This window comes from Buteo buteo, chromosome 16 (assembly GCF_964188355.1).
Source record: "Buteo buteo chromosome 16, bButBut1.hap1.1, whole genome shotgun sequence".
Classification (NCBI taxonomy): domain Eukaryota; kingdom Metazoa; phylum Chordata; class Aves; order Accipitriformes; family Accipitridae; genus Buteo; species Buteo buteo.
The window spans coordinates 30,414,483-30,436,795 of NC_134186.1; the positions used below are offsets into that span (position 1 = coordinate 30,414,483).

Sequence of the window (22,313 nt, forward strand, 5' to 3'; positions counted from 1 at the left end):
GAAGTATTTACAAGAACTTCTGTGGCTGATGCTGTTACATTCTGCATGGTTTTGTTGATGATTGTTAAAAAGTTTTGCTGTTACTACCTCCAGTGGGGTTTCTTTCCTGATTCATCTCTCGCTGTTCGACCATCCCCTTTTTAAAGGAAGATCACTGTATCTCTGTACCAGCAAGAACCTCCCTCTCTTCAAACAGGGGAGAACACTCCTGTGCTCCCTAAAACCCTATTCTTGTCAGTCCCTGACAGTTACCACCTCTGCACTCTAGGAAACCTCTCCCTGCCACTGAATAAAGGTAGTAAAGAGACCAACCCATTCCAAACAAAAGAGACAGTTCTCAGCCCATACTGGGAACCAGTCACAGTGCAAGCATCCACTCTCTTCTGATGAAAGCAAGGGCGTGACAGGATGCTGGCATGCACTCAGGTCCCACCCTGACAAGGAATTAAGGGTGCAGCAGGAAAGCACCAGGCTGGAAAATGCTTCTGGATCACAGTCTGGACAAAGCCAGAGCACCCCCCCACACACCCCTCCCCGCACATTCTAACACATACTTTACCTGCCCAAGCATCAGGAACATAGTCCTTTATTTCCAGGTACACAAACAGAGAAGGCATGGTGAGTGGCATGTTACTTTCACTGCGGAGACAAACATGGTGATAGCCTGAAAACAGAAAGCAGAAGAGGTAAGCTGACAGAATCTCTGTCCCTTCTTGTCTGTGTGCTCCAACAGCAAAATAAAGTCTCTCTTTACAGAAGGGCATGGTGAATATATTATGGAATTAAGCCAAGGCTATAATAGGATGAATTTGAAGGCTCCACTGCCTACAGGAATGGATATTAAGTAGCAAAACACACAGATGTTCATATCTCCTTTACAGCTTCCAATGGATAGGTCTCAAGGGCACAAAAGCTGAAGGAATTTCCACAAAATTTACCTGAGTGCACTGCAATAACAGGAATGACACGATGACCAATGAACTTCCCTCCTTCCTCCCAAGCCGCAATTTTGAGAGACGCCAACTCAGGCATCATGATCTAAGGAAAAAACAGAGTAAGGCACCAATGTCCTCACCTCTAACTCCTGACAGCATACTAGCTTCACTAGTAGAACTTTACTGTCTCCTCCTTCCAACAAAACAATGCTATCTCTCCAAAGAAGTCACTACCTATTTCTGCATCTTGTAATTTAAGGCTACAGTTTATCATGGACATAACTGAATTCACAGAAACTCCACAAAACACAGGCTTTTCAGAGGAGGGACTGCAGAGTATCACACGAGGGCAGTTTACCTAAAGAAAAAATGGGGCAACAAACCCTCCAAACCACAGCTTCCATGAAGCAATTCACCAGAGAAGGGAATGAACTTGGAAGGGTAATTTAGCAAGCATGTTAACTTTGCCATAAGGGCTCTTGCCTCCCTCTTCCCACATTTTTTTCTGCCATAAAATGAACTAAAAATTATTCTGCTAGAACTGAAGCCTAAAAAGTGCTTTCTGAAATGAGGATAATATTTATCTACCGCATCCCAAGTAGGCTGAAAATATCTGCTATTTCACAGTGTGCTTGACAGAGATGAATTGTGTAACATGTCTTTTGCCTTTGTAACTCACTGCAGAAAGGCCAAACATTACTATCACGTTTGACTTAACCTCCCTGTACCCTGTAGCTGGATTAGTGACCACTGAATTCTTGTGAACAAACAGGGCAGCTTTCCGTATTCTGGCACAACTGAAAACCTCCGACTGGTCCCTTTACTTCTCCAGTTTGTCTGTTTCTCATTTACAGTTTAACCACAGACATTCAGTTCCTTTCTGCTTCCTGGTGCTTGAAGTTTTCAAAGCTGATTAGTCAATTCAGTCTGAAGTGCATCACAAATGGAAGACTTTTGATGCCTGTTATTTCCAGAAATGTTCCCAGCTACCCCTTTTCTGTTCAGGGAAATACTGATGGAGAGTTATTTTGGATATTGTTGTTTGGATATTATCTGAGAGCGCAACACGTAACACCTTGTGTGTCTAAAGCTGTGACTGAGATCTCCAGAAGGGAGTCACTTCTGTTGTCACTGACCTCTCAAGAGGCAGTGCTTGGGGCCAACAGGATCTTTAAGGACCTCTGTCTAAATTACTATCAAATGTTATTACCTTTTCAAAAACAAAGGCCTCCTCTTTCCACACAGGGTTAATGGAATTAGCAGTGGAGGTCAGTTTGGTTCTGTATTTGCGTTTTGTGTCCCTTGGCAACCCGAACAGCTCTACTTCCACATATGTCTTCACACTGCGGTCTGAGAGGAACTGACCAGAGAGTATCTATGAACAAGCAGAAAACATAATTAGCAACTGCTGAAAAGAATAAAACAGAAGAACCCACCCATACCTTCACCCCAAGTCACTCGCCTGCCCCAAAACATCTTTTCTGCTGCAGCTTCCAATCCACAATAGGCTTTTCTTTTACTTCCACCCATGTTTCTTGCTTCAGTACTTCTCCAAACTCCTCCCTCCCCATCATCACAGCCTTGGCTTCTTCTGTGTGGCAGATGCTAATTTTCCATTTTCATGCGATTATGATTAATTTAAAATAGTGAAAAGACTGGGAGTTGCCATGGTAACACTCTCCCACAGGACTCTCTGGGTTCATTTGCCACTAAGAACTCTACTGGGTAATAAATAGCATGGACGCGGATGCCAGTTATATATGTGGTGCCAGGAACTGGCTGTCAGGGGAGGAGCAGCACCATGGTTTGTACTTGCCGTGACAGACAGGGTACTTGCCACCACCACATCCATGCGGTCCACAGAGAAGGGGTCAAACTGCTTGTCTGGACGCCGCATGAATTCATGCTTGAGCAGATAGCCACACTGGCCGTTGAACTCAAACAGAGCCATGTTCTGCTGCATAGGGACATCTGAGATACAGAGGAACACAGGGAGAAAAATTTCTGTTGGGCCTCATCAGGTGGCTTGCATGCTATAAGTGAGCTGAAAGATGCTGTACTTTTACAGCCCCTGCTAGCCAAAGGCTCACAAAGCCATTTCAGAAACTAATCAAGCCTCTCAGCACCCTACAGGGAAAAATATTACAGCAGCTGTTGTAAGAAAGGTAAGTGGTTTGCTTATGATTGCACCATAAGTCATGGGTAGAACTAAATTAAAACCTACTTTAAGAAGTACCCGCTATTTCTGGGTGTGAAATAGTTGTCTGAACCCCTCTACCCCTTCCCCCTTTCATTTTGCGCCTCCTCTCAGTCCATCTTCTCCTCCGCCTGTTCTCTTGAGAACACTGCTTGTGGTCTCTGCAACTGTCTTCAATGAGATATCCTCTTCATAACCAATCTCTCACCCTCTCCCTTTTAAAGTTCCTTCTTTTTCTCTCCTACTGATCCTACAGCTAGTCTCCTACACACTCTATATGCAAAACACTCCTCTGAGGAAGGAAGAGGGGTAAAGAATAGCTTTCTCTGGAGGCTTTTCTTTCCTTCTCATGCTGGTTGTGCAGCAAGGAAAGGCCCTTCTTCCCTGTTCAGGTCAAAATACTGGAAATAATAGCACAGACAGGCCAGTCCTGTAGCCAGATGGAGCTCTGCCTGCTGCCTTGCAAAAGAGGAAGCAACTCAGGAGAAGCAGGAGCTTCTGATGCATTCGGGCACATTATTTAGTCTGACATCATGTTACAGGACAGCCAGAGACAGTACCCAGACACTAGATGACAGCAAGTCCATGTATGTGTGTGTGCACAAGTGTGTAGGACCGGCATCCCAGACACTGTATGCCAGGTTTGTGCTGGGCCTAGAAAAGTGCTTTTGGTCTGTGGGAGATGGAGTCAAAGAGCACTACCACTTTGGGAGAAGGCACACAGAATAAATGCATTCAGGGAAACAGCAACAGTAGGAAATAGCAGCAAAGGAAAAGACAGTGAACGTGAGCACACAGTCTCACCCACTTAAGCTGGAGGACAATGTGACACTCACCCATGGTCTGGAAGTTCAGTGCCACCATCTGACAGCCAACATTCCAGAACATCTGGGGCATATAATTAGAGGAGTCCATCCGGGTGCCTTTGGGGTAAATGCGGCTCATCTGTCGCTTGTTGTATCTACAGTTGCTCTATTGGAAACAAGTCTGGAGCACTCCTTGTGTACCCTGGGGCTAGCTCACATATTCAGATTATGAAATTTGTTGTTTAAGCTCTGTTACCAAAAGCTCAGAGCCTTCCAGACAAGAAGTAAGAGAGGCCCTGGCAACAACAGGCTCCTTTCCCATACCCTTTCCACTTGAGGACAAGCATCTGGCAGCCTTGGAATTCACCACAGCAGGATGCATCCTGTCAAGAATCTCTCTGAATAGCTCCCAAGCCACCCTGGAAGATCCCACGTCTCTAGCACCTGCACAATTTCTATCTCTGATGAAGAGTTTACCAGGTCCTGAAACCAGAAGCCAATTGAATATGCCTCAGCCTTACCCAAGCTTCAGATTAGCTCTCATACACCATACAACCAACTACACTGGACAAAGGTTGCCAAAAGGATACTCTACAAACTGTGTAGGGAACTTGGTTAGTAGATCATAAGCCTTCAGCTCCGTGAAGGAAGAGATGACATAACTCCGGTTCTTCTCTAGAAACAGGAGATAAGAAAGCATTTAGAAGAAAAGCATGCCCAGCCCCCATTCTGTGTGTGGGGACTAATGGACCCAAGAAGCACTTGGCCTGTTTACTCCCAATTTCTATCACGTACTGTTTTCTATCAAGGCAATTTATCTTTCTCTGGTCCCTTGAAAAGGGACTGAAGAATAATACTCCATAAAAGGTGATTTATGTTTACCAGGGAGACAGTGGTTGTGCACTACAGGACAGGAACTTCATGGAGTACAGACAGGACTGGCTTGCAAAGCTTAAATGGCAATAATTTTGCCCATCTCTTCCTGGATTTCCATGACATTTAGAGAGTAGCTCCTGCCTGGAGTTTGAGTTCCAAGTAAATCCAAATAGTCAAAGTCTTGCACGAAGTTCGTTATTTTGTCAAGTTTCCCCTTCTTCACTCCCCTATTGTTTAATTTTTCTTTTCTTTGTTTCATCAAAGCAGCTCACTCAAAGCTAGACCCAAATGTGGGAACTGTTTAGAGGAACCTATTGTGTATAAAGAAATTGCCTGCATTTTCAGTGTTTCAGATGTTTCTCTGTCCAATCACCACAGTCACATACATTAGGAAAAGCTGGGCTCAACCCTGCCCTCAGAAGCAGCACAGCAAGCCCACAGAGATGTCACTGGCCTCTAGGCTGTTTCTTTTCATCTGCACTCATCTGACATATCTGTCTTGTCCTTACCAATTCCTTACTACAGGGAGGAGGGCAGAAGGGAAGTGTTAGTGACCATGTGCATGTTGTGGGAGAGAGAGAACACAACAGAAAACGGGTGAAAGCAAGTCAGGGAGAACAGCAGCATCTGAAAGCACTACTCTCCTGGTAGAATGGAAATGCTTGGGATTCTGAAAGAACTGAATTTGACTTACGGGCAGAGACTTCAAAGGAGTCAAATTTGATAGGCTGTATGTAATTAACTAGGCTGGACATTTCCTCGTATGCTGTCACTTCCAAACCAGCAGTGCCCTGAACAGAAAACAAAATCCAAAAGATGACAGATGAAGAGACCTTTCCTAGAGGGGAAACAAAACACACCTGGGCTTCACAGTCAAAGAACTCTGGTCACTGCCCTGACCAGAACACACCAGTTTCTTTGGCTTCCTGGTCCTACAGTTACAGTGTGGGCAGCATAGTTGGGGGTACAGAGTTTCGAAGTAGCTTGGCAAAAACTGAAACTGAGGCACATGGAGAGGTATTGGTATGTAAGAAGCCCAGGACCTCTTTAACATCTCAAAGTATGGAGTCTAGGACAAACCGGGGATGTTGTTTTCCCTCCTCGCTGAGTGATACTAGGGAGATGGAAATTGGAAATGAATTTTTTTATTCAAGAGAATGCTGAAGTCCTCCTTCCCTCTTCAGCAGCAGCACTTCATGTTTTGGTAACAACTTTTATCACACTAAGCCTCTCCAAACACCCTGAAGACAAACAATTATCTCCAAATCATGCAGAATATCAAAGGCAGAGTCAGAAATAATAACTCTTCTGCCATATTCTCTATGCTTGCAACATAATTTCTCTTATTCAGTTTCTCCTGCAAAAGTCATGTTGCACAGAGGAAGGATTGGTCATAGCACAGTTCATTCCCCTTTGCATTTTGGGTTCATCTCTATTCAATACAGTGAGGTCTGGAGGCCAGGTAAGAAACAGAAAAGAACAGAAACAACAGTGACAGTACCTCATCTGACTGCATCTTTTTAATTTCCTCTTCATCCAGGTTTCCAAGAAGTACATCCTCTTCCTCTGGTTCCTCTTCAGCCACATCACCTGCCCAGACTAAGCACACACAGCCCACATCAGTGGTACATATCAGTAGCACACTGAGACAAGACATTGCAGATTGCTAGCAATTGAAAGCTCTGCAAATCCTCACAACCAAGTCATGCAGGAACAGTAAGTGGAAGAATCATACAATTTTATTAGCCAAATCCAAATATGAACTAGCAGACTCTGGACTACCACACTCAAGAGACCAAATCATTCCTCCTGCAGGCTTCCCTCATACCCCAAGAGTGACAATCACAGTGCTGTTTTCCCCACCAAGGTCGCACACATTTGTGGGAATAAATGTCCATTTCTAGGTGCTCTATGGTGGCGCTCACCTTGTCCTCATATGATTTCATGTGCTCCTACCATGACAGGGACTGAAAATTCACTGTTCTATCATAGGTTCCCTGAGCCCAAGAGTTGACAGCCTTGAGACTGGAGGAAGAGAGGAGAGTGGGGCTGAAGGTTCTATAAACCTTCAAGAACCTCAGAGTGAAGAACTAAGCCATGCTGGATTTGTGGTTATTAGAGAGCTACAAGCAGTAGAAAATTATCCACCCTTCCATAAAACCAATAGCCAGTGTGTATCAGTGAATTACCAACTCATGCAGCCATATGCCTCAGAATAGGCAGAACTGACTGATGGGCAGGGCTTATGTTGATTGTCTCTTTTGTTTGGAATGAAGTCTTTGAAAATATTCTGAAGATTTAATTTATCTTTCAACCTTATGCTGCTTCTTGAGGTAACTGAATTAATGACTAGTAGTGGCTTGCCTCAAGCTAATTTGGGGTGATTTGGAAGGTCTCCAGTGGGCCAGGCTTGCTCATCTAGCTATACTAGTCCCATTTTCCCTTCAGATGTACCAGTACCTTCAGCATCCATAGGGGCTGGCTGCTCGATAATTTCTGGTTCCACATTCCTCCCTTTCTTCAGAGAGTTCTGCCTCTTCCCAGATATAGATTGGTTCTTTTTGTTCTTAATCAAGATTTTCCCTAAGAGATCCTTAGGACTTGGCAGAGGAACTCCTGGCTTCAGCTGCAACAGATAAACTTCAGACTGAATTTTCATCACAAAGACAGAATTCAAACACTCATCTCTCCTGTCCCTCCCAGTACCATTCCTCTGGTCATTTACTTGTGCATGGACACATCTCTCACCCACTGTATAATTTCTCTATCTGCTGCCATATCCCACTATATCTACGCAGATTTTTCCTAAGACTTCACCTTTGGTTTCAGACCAGGATTTTGCACCTCTCAGCCCTCTCATGTTCTGCTGCCTGCACATGCTATGCTGTTCCCAGCCACCTATCCTGTACCACAGCTAAAAAAAAAAAAAAAAAAAAAAAAAAAAAAAATCTACATGGCCTGAAGGCATCCACACACCTCTGGCTTTGACATTCCACCTACTTCTCTCATTATCCCAGAGCCTCAGACCTAGATCAGCACTCGGGCCATATTCAAACACTCTGCCTGCAGCAGATTTGAAAAAAACATCCCAGAGTAGGTGGCTCAAGACAAGGATGTGTGACTCAGACTGTGCTTCTAGCCCTACACTCCCTGTACAGATAGCATCAGGCCTATTATTAATTTAGCTAATAGCCTGAACTGTTTCTCCCAATACACACCCTGTTTCTCCCTATTGGCTGGACAAGGACATGGGTCTGGACAGTGGGCAACTGCTGATTTGCTTACTGCTACTTTTCAGCTCTTCTTTTGATCTCAGTGCTTTAAAATAGATGCTGGGGCTAGGTGTCTCAGCTCCCCCCTCCACTACATATCCCAAGGAACTGCCTCATGCTTTGTTGCAGAACAGAGGCACTGCCCGTTATTTGTAAATGAGTGTCCATGTGCAAGGAAGCTGAAATAGCAATGTGCATGGGGATCACCAAGGATGTCACTGCGTCCACAAAAATACGTGCTTGTACAAGTAAGCTGATGACTAGGGTCAAACAGATTGGGAGCTTTACTCAGCTGTTCTGAGCACAAAGCTATGCATGTCACTGACTTGTCCATCTATGCCTGGAAGGGAGTATTTCCAGGTTGGAAACAGGAATTGAGAAGCATTGGTAGGAAAGTCCTGAAATGCTACTAAGCCCTTGTTCCTGTTTCTTTCCAAAGCAAGTGCTGGCAGAGAGATTTGAAACAGTACCATGTACAAAAATACACTGACACATCTTGGTACAACTGGTACAACTTGGCTACCTAGAGCTCAAGTTTCCAAAGTCACTCAAGTCACAGAGTATTAAATAAGAGCAGAGTCAGACAAGTGCATAGGAAAACCTCTGCAACTGAGAGGTCTTCCATCCACTTACGATGCTCACACCTATGATCCAGGCTTATTTGTCCATGGCATCATGAAAGACCTCTCCACTAGCCTCCTTCCCCAACTCCCACTTACTGGGTATTTTTCCAGCGGCTCTGTCAGCAGCATATCTCCAAATATGGTTCGGCAGTACTCAGCCATCTTCGCCTGCTGCTTGGGCCTAATCAACAAAGAGATCAAGCAGGAGTGAACAGGAAAACAGATGCCCAAATCCAGAGCTTGGCATAAACAACCACCTCAAGATCTATGTACTCTACGCAGAAAACCATCTCTTGCCTTCACTCAGACAGCTCAGGCACCCACTTAAAACCCAGCAGCCCTTGCTTGTATACTTTCTGCTCTGGACAGCAGAGAACACAATTCTTCCAATCACTAGATACTCACGAGTCCACATGGTTCTCAAAGGACAGGATGACAGGGTAGAGAGATGTTTTAAAAGCACTTTCTGCAATGGCCTCGATGGCATCCTAAATGAGAGGCAATGGTCAGAGAAAAGATCAGCACTCATTAATAACAGAGACATGCAGCTGACCTCCTGCTGAATGGATTCCAAACTGATCATTGTCAGGATCTTCTTTTTAAAGTAACTAAACTTCTCCCAGTAAGAAGGTGAGAAGTGTCATCTTTTTCATACCTGCCCGGATTTCCAGCTCCAGAGGATACAACATGCAGCTAAACTCAATAGCTTGCATAAAAAATGAAGCTGAAGATGTAAGAATATGCCTTTTTTGTTGGTGTTACATAGTTCAGTGTATACATAAACAAATGTGAAGCAGAAAGGCAAGCCACTGCCCCATGCACTTTGAATTGGTAGAGAAAGGTGTATGCAGCACCAGATTGAACTGCTTCAAATGCTATTTTATACTTACCTCTGAACCTGTCCAATTTTTTATCATTTCACCTGCTTATAAAATCCTTCTGTCTAGCAGCAAACTGGAAAGTTCAGTAACCAGCAGTGCTGACATTTCAAATGCAAATACCATGGAAACGTTCTCAGCATTAATGATGTAAGAAAAAATAATCATATTTTCCCCAAGCCCCTGTTAAACTGCAACAAACTTTCCACTATTTTCTTTAATGGTGCTGCTAATTGACATGGTAAAGAAGAGTCATTTGCTCCTTTGCAATTACAGTCCCCTACTCCCCCCAAAATCCTGGTTCAGCCATGATCTTAGCACTGAGGGAGGCTGCCACAGCTGCTCCTGCATGGACCACTTGGACTTTCTATCACAGAAACCTGCAAGGTTTGGAAGAGTAGAAGCTACAGAAAAAGCTACTAAAAGGCCACAGGCAATGGTAGAAAAGGGAGAGAAATGTGGAGGGAAAGATCTACATATTATGTAAAACTAAAACCTGGGCACATGCTGCGTTAACAGGTTGTAATTTCCTTCAGGTAGTCACATGCTTTAACAGAACTCTGCAATTACCACAGCTACAGCTGTCATTATTTCTCCTAACTGTAGCGAACTGCTGTGCAAAAACCAGCAGTGGTACTACAGGATTTGGGAAATTACTGACACTGAATACAACAATACCTCTGATCTTAAGGACTGGGGTTTTTTTCCCCCTCTGACATAAATATTTTAGTAATAGTGTGGGAACTGGGGGGAAGATACGGAATAAGAATAAATAGCTTTAAAAAGAATCTAAAGTGCCTCTGCCTGTTGGTAGCAGCTGTGTAAAGGAATGCAGAAAAGAATAAGTGCAGTGCATTGATTTTTAACCTGCAAACTGTTTCTAAGTTCTGTGGTTAAATGCCCTGTATTTCCAAGGGAGAAGTAGGCTTTGCACTGTGCTTCTGAACCCTGGAAGCTGAATCCTCAGGGAAGACATCTGCCCAGCATGCTAGAGGGCAGTTGCTCCACTGAACACGTTCCACACACTCATGTAATTAGGAAGTAACTGAAACTTATATTCTTCCAACACGCCATCATGTGAGGCTGTAAGCCGCAGAAACCTGCTGTAGACCAGTTAGAAGATAAACTCATTTTAACCATTTGTTTTCTAAAACCCATCGTTTGTTTCTCTGACGTGCATCCATCCATAAATCCACCATCCTCATGCAACTTTCTGTCCATACATCCATCTTGCTACACAACCATATATATGCAAGCATGTCTACTCAACCATCTCTCCATCACTTCTACATGACTGCCTGCACTTTCCTCATTCATTCATCTTCATCTAGCTAACAACCTCTCTTCTAGGCCTCCCACTCCAAAACCGTACACAAACTCCAACCTATTGCGTATTTGTTCATCTTTCATTCTGTCTTACACTTCATTCACTTGGCATCTTGCCATCAATCTTCTCCTCTCAAATATCTTTGCCCTCAGCCCATCCATTTGACAGCTCCCTCAGCCAGCCTCCTCAAACAGAGATCAGTCTAAAAACAAGCAGGGGAAAGCATGTATGGAGAAAACTTTCCGTACCTTGAAGAGGATCTCAGTTGTCATGGTGAACCCATGAGTGATGATTGGCTCCTCATCTGGGGGACGGCCCTTCCAGCAATCCAGCTCCACACAGCGGCAGCCAGCCAGCAGTGTCTGGCGATACATTTCAGGAGATGAGATCCCAGAAAACTGACCAGCTGGAGGACAGCAGAAGGAGAGAGGCTCAACGTTAGCTACTCATATGGGACAGTTTCTGCATAAACCAGAGCAACAGAACTCTCTGCCATCCTTGAGCAGGTGTATGTGGCAGACTGACAAGATGTTTTTGGTTACAGGGTGACATTTCTTCTTCTTACACAGCATTTAAGTGCCAAGGCCCTCAGAGTGCATTACAGCCCTCAGCCCTCCAAACTTCAGGGCAGATACATCTGCCTGACTGATTGTCAGTATCATTCATCCATCTGCTGTGATGGTACATATGCGTTGGAGCTGAGGCAGACTCTGGAACTGCCCATACCTGTTAAATATGTGTTGTGTGATGAATTGATGAAGTAGTGTGAGAGTGGCTGGGTCATGTCCTGGTACAGCTGCAATTTGTCCAGCGCTATCACATTGTTCTCAGGGCCACAGAGAAACCAGACCATCCCCTCTGGAGACAACTGCCCTACAAAGAAAGCAAAGCTGTTAACAGTACCGAAACCAAATGGTTCTGGCATCTCCTTGCCGGTGCATTGCAATACAGGGACTTATGAGAATCAGGCTGACTGCTCCCCTGGGAAAGTCAGGATAGCAGAAGGTGCAGGATGCTCTGCTATTTTCATACTATCTTTATAGCAAAACTTTTGGGCTGAACAAGACTCACCTCTCTGGATGTTAATCCCACTGGGCTCATACTTCTCTATCAGGCTCTGCACCTGCTCAGGTTTGGCTGGTGGGAAGAGGATGTCATTGAGGCGAGAGTCTCGCTGCTTCTTGTTGATAAACTTTGCCAAGTGCTCTTTGGTCATGTAGGGCTTTGCTTTTAAATGGCTAAGGTGAGAGAATTACAGAGGAGCAGAGGTAAGGCCTGTGTATTACCCAGAAAACCTTTTCACAAAAGAGAGATTGGTCCTTCCTCAGGTTAGCAATAGGTGTCCACCTGCCTGGGCCCACAGTTTTCTGTTTTGTCTACATTTCTTCCCATAAGTGATGCTTCACACTGTGGCTTTTCTTTTTCCTCACTAATTCAATACTGTGAAGAGGTTGTACTGAGGGGAGCACAAAGCATATTTTGAGCCTCTGACTCGAAATCTAAAGGGACTTGAATTTCAGAGCACACCAAATTGCTTGCCCTATGAAATCAAGTACATTTAAGAACTCACAGACTTAGCTACTTGGGGGAAAAAAAAAAAAAAAAAAAAAGAGTCACTGGCTGCTTGTGAGGATCTATGGTTCTCATGCTGTACATAGCCTTGTTTGGGGCTAGCCACAAGCAGTATGGCATTACCATGATCTAGTGTTAAGCTGGAATCAGCCCTCCTGATGGTGACAGTTAAGAGTCCTTGCAGCACAGTGAGGTCTCATCCTTTTTATTCACGCTGTGAGTGAAAGTGTTAAGTTCACTGGCACTGTTTTGTGACCTGGGTTCCTGCCCTTCTAAGGCTTGAGACCAGACAAACGACATAGCATAAAATCCCCTCGCCCCTCCTTTTTGCCTCTCTTTTGCCACAAGAGATCAAGTTCTCTGCTGTGGCTTAAGGGAAACTTACTGTGAGGTAAATATCTCATCAATCTCAGGCCGTGGACACAGATTCATGAGGAAAGTTTTATACACTGTCTCAGGGAAGTCCTCTGGGTTGATGGCATCATTCTGAGAATGCAACAAAGACATGTCAGTATCACAAACTCATGATGGCTTTCAGCTCTCCATTAACACCCACAGTCCAGCACGTCTTTGTGACAATGCAAGTAAGTGACTGGAACATCTGGCAAGGTATTTAGGAAAGAACAGATGGAGTGGAGAAGCACCAATACCCTATTTTAGAACAGACAGTTATTTAAACTGTCCCTCGGTGCCTCTTGTGTGATGGTATAAAGCTAAAGCTTGATGCAGCAGTAGGAGCTGTCAGAGCCTTGGATTTTCTCTGCAGGTTGGTAGGAGCACCAAGATTAACTGTCAGATCTGTTGCTTCAAAGAGCAGACAGTGACACAGGTGGAAGGGAACATGCTGCTTCTTGTGCCACATACTGCAAGTGATGGAGTCGCAAGCGTTACTGCAATACAAACAGTAAGAATTGATCCTAGCAGGCTTGCAGTTAAGGCATGACAGCTAGTGGTAAGGAAGAGGTTTCACAGCAACAAAGAGCATCTGGGCTGATGATTTTTTCATACCCAAGGGCAACACAGTCAGGGTAGGCAAATATTCTCAAACTAACGATACCTTTGGCTACCTAGCAAAACCCTTACCTTGCCCTTTGGAAGATGACAAGCGGTTAATGCTGCTTCAACCCTCTTCCTGTCTGCAGGAAACATCTGAAAAATACTGACCAGACAGGGGAAAAAAGAAATCACCACAACATAGCAGAAGTGAATTCAGAAAGCCTGGGTTTGGGTGCCTGGGAGCTGCAGCCAGAATGCAAGACACTCAAAATGCACAGCCAAGGAGACTGACAGGAAGACTGTAAACATGAACCAGAGAAAAAAATGCAGTGTTTCTCCAAAGGAGTAACTGATGCACCAAGTCTTATATACCTACAGTGGATTTTTTGACTGCTGCCTTAATAGAGAAGTTCTGTTTCCGCTATGGACTCTGTGAGAGCCCTGTCACTAAACTGCATCAGCTTACTCTCCAAACCCCTCTTCACTGTCCTCCCCCTGCCCCTCTTGGAGGTGCCCCCTGTGGTAGCAAGCCTCATACCGCAATTCCTCAGGACACTTCCCTCCACAAGACGCTATCCCATGTGGTAGCTGGCATTAGCAAGGAATAACTTTGTAGTCTAGACAACATTCAAAAAAATCAAACAAACATTATGCACATTTGCTGCTTTGAAAAAAGGCAAAATTTTCTGGAACCAAAGGCTTTCCATGAATTCAAGGAACAAACTCATTACACAGGCAAGAAGCCAGTATACTACATGATGGAAGCACAAAAGTCTGCTGCTGCAGAAACCAAAGCTCACCTCCAATTTAGAAAGCTGGGTACTGGTCTGCAGGGCAGAATTCACTTGGTCAAGCCTTTAGCATAAAGCAGCCTCTTTGCCGCATTACGGAATAGCAACAATAACTGAACTCTCCCTACTGTCAGAATATCCCAGTCAGCAGCAATGAGGTCTCCTCTGTGGATAAATTTAGATGTCAGCTCTATGATGCTCCTGGCATCACAGCTGCTTACAGCCAAAAAGGGGAACAAAAAGTGCCAAGTGTGTTGACAGGTGGAAGAGCATTCAGTGGGAGCTGCAGCAGACTTATGCAAACTCAGTGCATATTCGTTCCCAAGCTTCCCTTTGCAAGGCAAAATTGCAGCACTCTTGTTATGATTCAAGAGGGAATTAAATGTCCAAAGAGAAAGGCAGATGCTCAGTAGAATTTTCAGAAGAATCAGACATGGAGTTTTGAAAGCCTTACATATACCTGCGCCTGGAGATATTGAATATTTTTTATAAATCTGGCTCTTAATTTGGACTATTTAATGGTCTAATGCTTTATACAGTAAAGCATTTTTACCACACTGCAAGACAGACAGACGAGGGCATTGAAGAGAGGTACAGCCTGTACCAGGTATTTTCTCTAGCTTATTTCAGAAGAATAAGCTGTTTTCTCTCTGCAGTAATGCTACCTTGCTTGCATTTTAAAGATCAATTCAAAATACTCTTCCCTAGTGTGAGTTATTCATTAAAGACCTATACATTTTTAAAAGCCCTTTGATGAATACACTGGTCTCTGCCAGAATGAAATTCTGCTGGTTGGTGGTTTAGAAAACAAACAACAGAAAATGTTTATTGTAGAATACTGGTCAACCATCCAGGAGCCCATTTAGCAAGCATAGACAATCTAGAATCGTTATGCAATATAACACACAGTAGGTAGCATATTTATTACAGGTGATTAGCGCTTGCCTCTTGTGATGCTATAACACAGCATAAACCTACAAGCAGAGTGGTTCAACATTTCCCAGTGAATACCCACAAATGCACTACCTGCAGGTCCTTATACTTAAAACAAAAGATAATTTATGCACCCAAAAGGGAATTCAACATGGCAGTGCAGCCTTTTGTCACTCATTCATGACTTGAATCAACATGGAGGAGCCATAGGATCAGTCATGGAATGATTTTACTAGGGAAGACACTGAGTGGCACAAAATCAATGCTAGATTTATGCTATGCAGTGCAGGGGGGAAGTAATAGGCTGGTGTTTGCTTCAGCAAAACAGCCTTGGCTTATTCTAATGGCAGTACTAGCCTGATGCACAAAGCCAACCATGGGGAAAGTGAAGTGCAAGTCTCCACTGTTCCGTACTTGAACCAGCATTAACATTCGCCAAGACGTTTGCCCTCAAAGGCTGTTTCCCTCTCATGCACATCCAGAGTAAAGACTGAGGGCAGCGGAATTACACCAGTGGAGAACGATTGTAGTGGTCACACGTGAAGAAAGGAGACAAACAAAAGCAATGGACCCCTACTTCAGGCTAGCCTGGGAGTGAAGCAAAAAGTTCTCCAAATACAGAACTCCTTATATGAAAGGCAAAATGAGTCCTACGCGTCAGCCACCTTTCAAATCAGGTTTGCAAAGCAATCTGTGATCAGAATTTTACTGAAGTTTCTTGGTTTTGTTGATTATTTCTTGGCAACAGCCAGGAAGTGAAATCCATGGCTGTTTAAGGCAATTTCTTGCTGTAGTTGAAGGCCACAAAAGGTCTCCTTTCCAGATCCAAATTATGTCCCAGGCCCTTCCCTGGGAGGCACCTAGATGCAACAGGAGTCCCTCCATGGCCTGAATCTGGAGGGAATGATCTCTACCTCTTAGGTGCAGAAAGAGCAGGCAGCTGAAGCCATTGGGCAATCATACTCTTACAAGCTGCTCTGCCTTTAGTCTGACTGAACACAGAATAAAACAAATATCCATACTCACTTCCTGACAGGAATTTTCCCCTCTGCATTAAGCTGCATCTTCAGCTTCACCAGGCTGTGAAAAAATACAAGATTATGAAAATGCACTTGTACAATCTTAGAGGTCCTATTCAGTAAGGAGAAAGAAAAAATATGCAATTGGGAAAACAATCTAACAGTTAAATGAAAATCAGACCAGTCCTACAGACCATCAGCTTAACCTCAGACAACCTGTTCCTGTTTCTTGGGAAGGACAAACCGGCAAATTATAAGAGCTTAGATATTAGAAATATTCCTCTGAAACATAAGATATAGATATGAGATAATGATAACTCCTATTATTTAGCATTCCTCAGTGATCTCAGATTGCCAACCAAACAGTATGAGGGTGCAAAGAAACAGAGGCAGCACTTTGTTGGGGCGAGTGCTGTGACTGCGGTGGGACACATTTGAGGCTCAGAATTTCAGTTTCTGTAATACCACGTGTGTGTTTGACTGGCTTGAGCACTTCAGCACCAGTCAGTTGTCATGCAACATAATGGCTCAACTACCAACTCCCCTACCTGTGCCTTGGGGCTCCTGAGCTGATACAGGACTTGTTTTGGAGGCTGCCAAAGGACCTGGATGCTAAGAAACCTTTTCTTTCTAGTACAGACAGAAAGGGCAGGACAAGAACGTTTCAGAGAACAACGTTTGTCAGAAATCACTTACATTTTCTCTAGGAAGGTGTACCGAGAAGCGTTGTATGTGAGGGGATTCCGAACAATGGCCATAATATCCTCAGCCCAGCTCTGGGAACAAACACACACAAAAGGCAGAGGCAGTTGGTCATTACGGAACTGCACCAAGAAGTACACAGCAACAAACATGAAAAGGGCATAGAACCATAGAATGATTTGGGTTGGAAGGGACCTTTAAAGATCATCTAGTTTCAACCCCCCTGCCATGGGCAGCGACATCTTTCACTAGACCAGGTTGCTCAAAGCCCCATCCAACCTGGCCTTGAACACTTCCAGGGATGGGGCATCCACAGCTTCTCTGGGCAACCTGTTCCTGTGCCTCACCACACCCATAGTAAAAAACTTCTTCCTTACATCCACTCTAAATCTGCCCTTTCTCAGTTTAATACCACTACCCCTTGTCCTGTCACTACAGGCCTTGGTAAAAAGGCCTGTCACAATACTGCTGGGCACCAAATCCCAACAACTGTGCCCTGGGCTTGGCTATATCACCTTCCTACTGCCTATATATACTAGCAGCTGAAACCTTTCCACTGAGTCTTCTCAGCTGTTTATCCATACAAAGCACATGAAGGACAAAAATTTCTTCTACTGATTCTTCTCCATGCAGGACAGAAGTTTTTAGAACTATGGAGGTACCACACCTTACTGGAACATAAACCTGCTTGTTTATAACCTTGCCAGTAAGACTGACAGGGTTCAGGTTCCCCATCTTCCCCTCTCCTTTCCTGCTCCCCACTTAATGCCCCAATCCTTAGTGTTTCCCAGTGTTTCCTAGCCCTCAGGACTCAATACCTTGCCAACATTCTCCTTGTAGGACACAAAGTTATGGAAAGTGAGGTCAACCATGTCAGGGCCAGATACAATAGTCAGAGTCTTAAGCAGGAAGGTGCTGTGAGGGTAATCCAAGTTAAAAACCTCTCGGAGCTTCTGGCACTGCAAAAGAAACAGAACAGATGGGGATGAAGGGAGAATGATGCAAACTGTACCTGAAAAAAACAGGAACCAATCCAAACATTGACCCAAATTCACGGCAAGCTTTTCAAGGGTTGCAAAACTGTTTAACATTATCTTCCTTTCCTTGGCTTTCCTTATTTTTCATCTTTATTCTGGAGCCTATGTTACCTGGATCCTCCATAGAACAAAACATTGTGACTAACATCACTGCACAAACATGCTGGTTTGGTCTGAAAAAGTAAAAGTTAGAGACTGCTTTTAAAGAAATTCATTCTGAAACTTCAGCCTGAACTTGCAGACAAGCAGAGGAGTATTTGGCCTGCTCATACCAGAGGTGCATAACCAAGTTATTGCAGACAGCCATTTGTGAAAACACACACTAAGGTCTTTTAGATTAGTGTGATACCTCCCTCCACCACAAGAAAGATGTTGTTTTGGACCCAGAAGGTCTACCCACTTTAGACATGGTCACTGGAGAGGTGGGCTGTTCTTCCTCCAGGTCACGTTTTCTGCTAGTTGTCAAGTTGCTAGAAGTGGTTTTTTCCATAGCAATTACAGTATCCTACAGCAATGGCTCACCAGAGATTTGTTTTGTTAAGTATAAGGCTCATCTGATTAGTCATACTTGGATTTCATCACCATATGAAAGTATTTATAGAATCCCTTTAAATTATTTAGCATTTTCTGCATTCCTACGTAAGGTGTCACTAAGCCAAGGTATCCTGGAGTTGTACTGATGGCCGCTATTTATAATGAAGAGATAAAATTCCCATGTCCTAGAATAAAGCACAGCAATTCATTATCTAAAGCGCAGGATAAATACATATCAAAGCAGACAGGGAGGCTGTCAAGAGAACCTGCTCCTTCAGAAACTAAGGGCAAAATTCATGATCTGGGATTGTTAGCAGAGCAGGTCAGACTCAGAAGTTTAACTGGAGCTAGAATCTGAGCTCTTGCTGTATGCACAAACCTACAGTTAGACACATGGCTGAGTTACTGCATTTCAACAAGTTAAAACATGAGTAATACCGTAACACATAACTTATCACGTTAACTTCCACAAAAGAGGTTTTAGCTAAATGACTTTACCTTTGTGTTTGCTATAAACTTAGAGCACACACAAAGTCAGTCACTGCAGTTCAGCTTATGTTTAGTGACTTGTTAAGCTGCTACCAACTGGACAATGTCTGAATCCTTGCAAGTTGAAGAAAGCGAATTCCCTGATCTCAGACTTCCATGGACCTCAATTTATCCCAAACCAACTAAAAACCCCTATATGCAATCATCTGTCTGCATCACATTGTGATTCAAATGGAACCAATTCCATTTCTGCCACAGAATTTTCTCTTTACATTTGGACTGTAATAGCAGAAACTCCAAAACAGCTCAGCTTCAGGCGTTCTTAAGTGTCTGTACCATGTCACGCACAGAGCTGCATATATATTTTATAAGGAACTCTGCAGATTTTTTCCACTGCGTTTTTCCAAATTTCTGGACCATTTGCAATTTTGACACATCTGTAGCAAACAGGCACCTTTAGAAAAAACAGGATGGGCTGGATTACAACTCATGATCATCTGCCTGCTGTCTCTCACTTCACAAAAGCAACTCTCCGCAGGGGTAACTCTGAAACCTGTATAATCCAAAAGTATTTAGAGGGAAAGAAGGGGGAAAATAGTCAGCCACCCAGAAGATTTGCCTATTTTCCAATAGTTAGGGAATTTCTAAAATGCCTCATTTTTGCTTTGTGAGCAATTTTCCTTCACAGAAGTGAGCAGCACCCACATACCCACACCTCCTTTCCACACTCATAGCAACTTCTTGATGGAGCTTAATTTTTCATTACAAGTGGCAAAGTGTTAGGATTTTAACTTTGAATTTAACTTCATCTTTCAAACCCACTGGCCTTTGTTCAGCTTCCTTACCTCTAGTGTTGTAAATTATATGAAGCTAAGACAATAGAGAACTTGTGGTTTATGCTGAACTCATTTCCTGTATTTGTTACAAATCGGCTCCTCCCAGCCCTTCCTTCTCTGCGAACTGGTGTTGCTTGGCTCTCCAGCAGACATTTCTGTTCATGCTGTGTCTCCAGCAAGCTGCATGCTGCATCAGAGCTTTTGCCTTTATCTAGCTGTGCTCCACCAGACAAACCTGACACATGCCGTGTTTGGTAATGGCCTGATATCCGATCACCTTCTCAGAAGTTGCTCATGGTTAGCCTTAGCTGCTCTTTATATGCCATGCCCTTTTATCAGCATTAACTTACGACACCTCCTAACACCTTGGCGACGTTGATAGCTTCATTTTACGAGAAGCAAACTGCAGTGGGGAGAGGAAAGGATGATCTTGTCAGGGATCTAAATTGGGTCATATTTTCCCAGCGACTGACTTCCTGCCTGGCCCTAAGCAAGTCACGGGCTTACTTTGTGCTGCCTTTTCTATGTGGGGATTATTTCCCTCATGGGATAAAAGCAGTGATGTTAGCATAACACTGAATGAAGATGGTGAGAGAGGACCAGAGACTGTGTCCAAGAGCACTGAACCTGATGCCACATCTTGGCTCTTTCACAACCTGTACACCTTGTGCTGCAGGTGGCCATAAAGGAAAAATAAGAATTGCTACATGAAAAGCAGGACAACCATATTAGCCATGCAAATCAGAGGAAGGGAAACACACTCAGCAAATCCACTTAAAAACCCCCAAACAAACAGAAAACAACCCACTGGCAGAGTGGCTGAAATACAGATCCAGCTTGCATTTCACTTCCCAGCTCCTGATTTCCCTAAAATCCTCATCTGTACAAACCAGATTCATAGTCCAGAGAAAAGCAAATTCTCATGCAAATATAAACAAAGAGCCAGGCCTAATGCAAGAGACAGACAGTCCTTTCTCTACTTGAAACGGGATACAGCCAAATGATAGCCGGGATTTGCCACAGCTGCATGCACTCACTGCACTGACAATTTTGTATCTTCATGAAACACACTACAAGATGCAGTGCTTGTGGTATTAGAAGACAGGACATGACAACAGATCTTCTCTTTTGGAGAAGAAAGGTCTGGTTTGGTTGCCAGAAGGGATAGGGAGCACCAAGATTATTCAAATGCTTTTGGCTCTGTAGGTAATGCTTGTGTCCTCATTAGCAGCACTGCTCCATCATGGTATTCAGCAACAAGACCGACTGCTGTGAAGCAGGGAGGGCTGTCCTGCCACCGCCTGCATGGCGGGGGCCAGCCTGTCTCTGCGCCAAGCATCTCAGCGAGACGAGGCAGAAAAAAAATATGCAGATGAAGCACTCTCAGCTCCCATTGCTGTCTTATCTAAAGGAACCGGAAAATGCAGCAGCACACAGATTCACATGGCACAAAATAACTCGCGGCATTCTGGAATCGAGCAGGAACAGACTGCGAGGGAGAGATGCAGACTGTGCATCATCAGTAACTTCTGTCCCTGTGATCCAAGAGCTCACACTGTGGAAAGATGGAAGAAGCAGAAAAAGGGCTCAGCATGGCAAAGGGCCGTTATTCAGATGTGACTGTTTCCTTGTTTGGCCCCTGCTCCCCTATTTATAAATCCTTTGCAAGCCACAGGCTTCTACCCTTTTCACTTGCATGTGCACATATCAGTTTGTCACCATATGGGCTACCTGTGATCACTTTTATATGGAGGCCTGAACATCAGACTGTGTTTAGTTCCATCCTTTGCTGATGCCCATTGCTGAATCCAGAGTGTAGCACTGAAATGATGCTGAATACCCAGAGCTGCTGCCTTCCCCCTGTGATGCAGCAGAAGAGCTGACCACCCACAACATGTTTATAGTCCACAGCTCAGCCCTCTGCTCAGCTCCGAGTGCAATGTGAGTGCTCCCTGCAGTAGTGTTCCTAAACACTACTCGCTCCTACTTTATCATCTCAAAATATGACACGTGAAATACCTCAGTATAATTCTCTCCCTTGTACATGTTCAGTTCAGAGTCTGCATCTCTGGGTTCGATAACAACAAAATGCGCATGAAGGATAAAACTGTTTTATAATCATAACAGTCAGAAAAAACAACTTCTGTTTTTATGAAAAATTATGCTTGTTTCAAAGCCAATGCCTGCTGAAATGTCTAAACAAAACCCAAGATGAAGCCAACAGCCTGGCCTAAAACATCATGTATTGTGGTCCTAATTATTACATTCTCTGTCAGTGTTCTAGGGTCTTGGTGCATCAGAACAAAACAAAATGGAGCAGCCATTATTGTTCCTTGTTACTCAAAGGAAAACACAGAATCACATTGTAAATAACATCTTGATCTGCTTCGGCATGCTGCTGAACTACATTCAATAGCTTTTTATCTTGTCTCATTTATGTTCAAAGTCCCTGCTAATTCTTATCTTTATTACTCTTGAACACGCGCCAAA

The 22,313-nt window shown here is 43.9% G+C and overlaps 1 protein-coding gene across 15 annotated transcripts in view; it reads right to left on the reverse strand.

Moving 5' to 3' along the window:
• PLCB2 (phospholipase C beta 2) overlaps window positions 1–22,313 on the reverse strand; it is a 61,652-nt gene that overhangs the window by 14,713 nt on the left and 24,626 nt on the right. For 13 of the 15 annotated variants that reach the window (XR_012653227.1, XR_012653229.1, XR_012653228.1 and 10 more), the window contains 19 exons: window positions 17,746–17,886; window positions 16,922–17,001; window positions 16,233–16,286; window positions 13,570–13,645; window positions 12,872–12,972; window positions 11,986–12,152; window positions 11,641–11,787; window positions 11,163–11,320; window positions 9,115–9,197; window positions 8,806–8,890; window positions 7,275–7,440; window positions 6,316–6,413; window positions 5,509–5,605; window positions 4,529–4,613; window positions 3,969–4,093; window positions 2,752–2,906; window positions 2,146–2,310; window positions 939–1,038; window positions 560–664 (listed from right to left, as the gene is read on the reverse strand). Coding sequence is in view for 9 of the 15 variants with exons in the window: in XM_075048501.1 (XP_074904602.1) it covers window positions 560–664; window positions 939–1,038; window positions 2,146–2,310; window positions 2,752–2,906; window positions 3,969–4,093; window positions 4,529–4,613; window positions 5,509–5,605; window positions 6,316–6,413; window positions 7,275–7,440; window positions 8,806–8,890; window positions 9,115–9,197; window positions 11,163–11,320; window positions 11,641–11,787; window positions 11,986–12,152; window positions 12,872–12,972; window positions 13,570–13,645; window positions 16,233–16,286; window positions 16,922–17,001; window positions 17,746–17,886 (2,188 nt within the window). In the remaining 6 variants the exon portion in view is untranslated. Of the gene's footprint in view, window positions 1–559; window positions 665–938; window positions 1,039–2,145; window positions 2,311–2,751; window positions 2,907–3,968; window positions 4,094–4,528; window positions 4,614–5,508; window positions 5,606–6,315; window positions 6,414–7,274; window positions 7,441–8,805; window positions 8,891–9,114; window positions 9,198–11,162; window positions 11,321–11,640; window positions 11,788–11,985; window positions 12,153–12,871; window positions 12,973–13,569; window positions 13,646–16,232; window positions 16,287–16,921; window positions 17,002–17,745; window positions 17,887–19,832; window positions 19,965–22,313 lie in introns of those variants that run through there. The other 2 variants (XM_075048507.1, XR_012653232.1) reach the window with 2 other exon arrangements.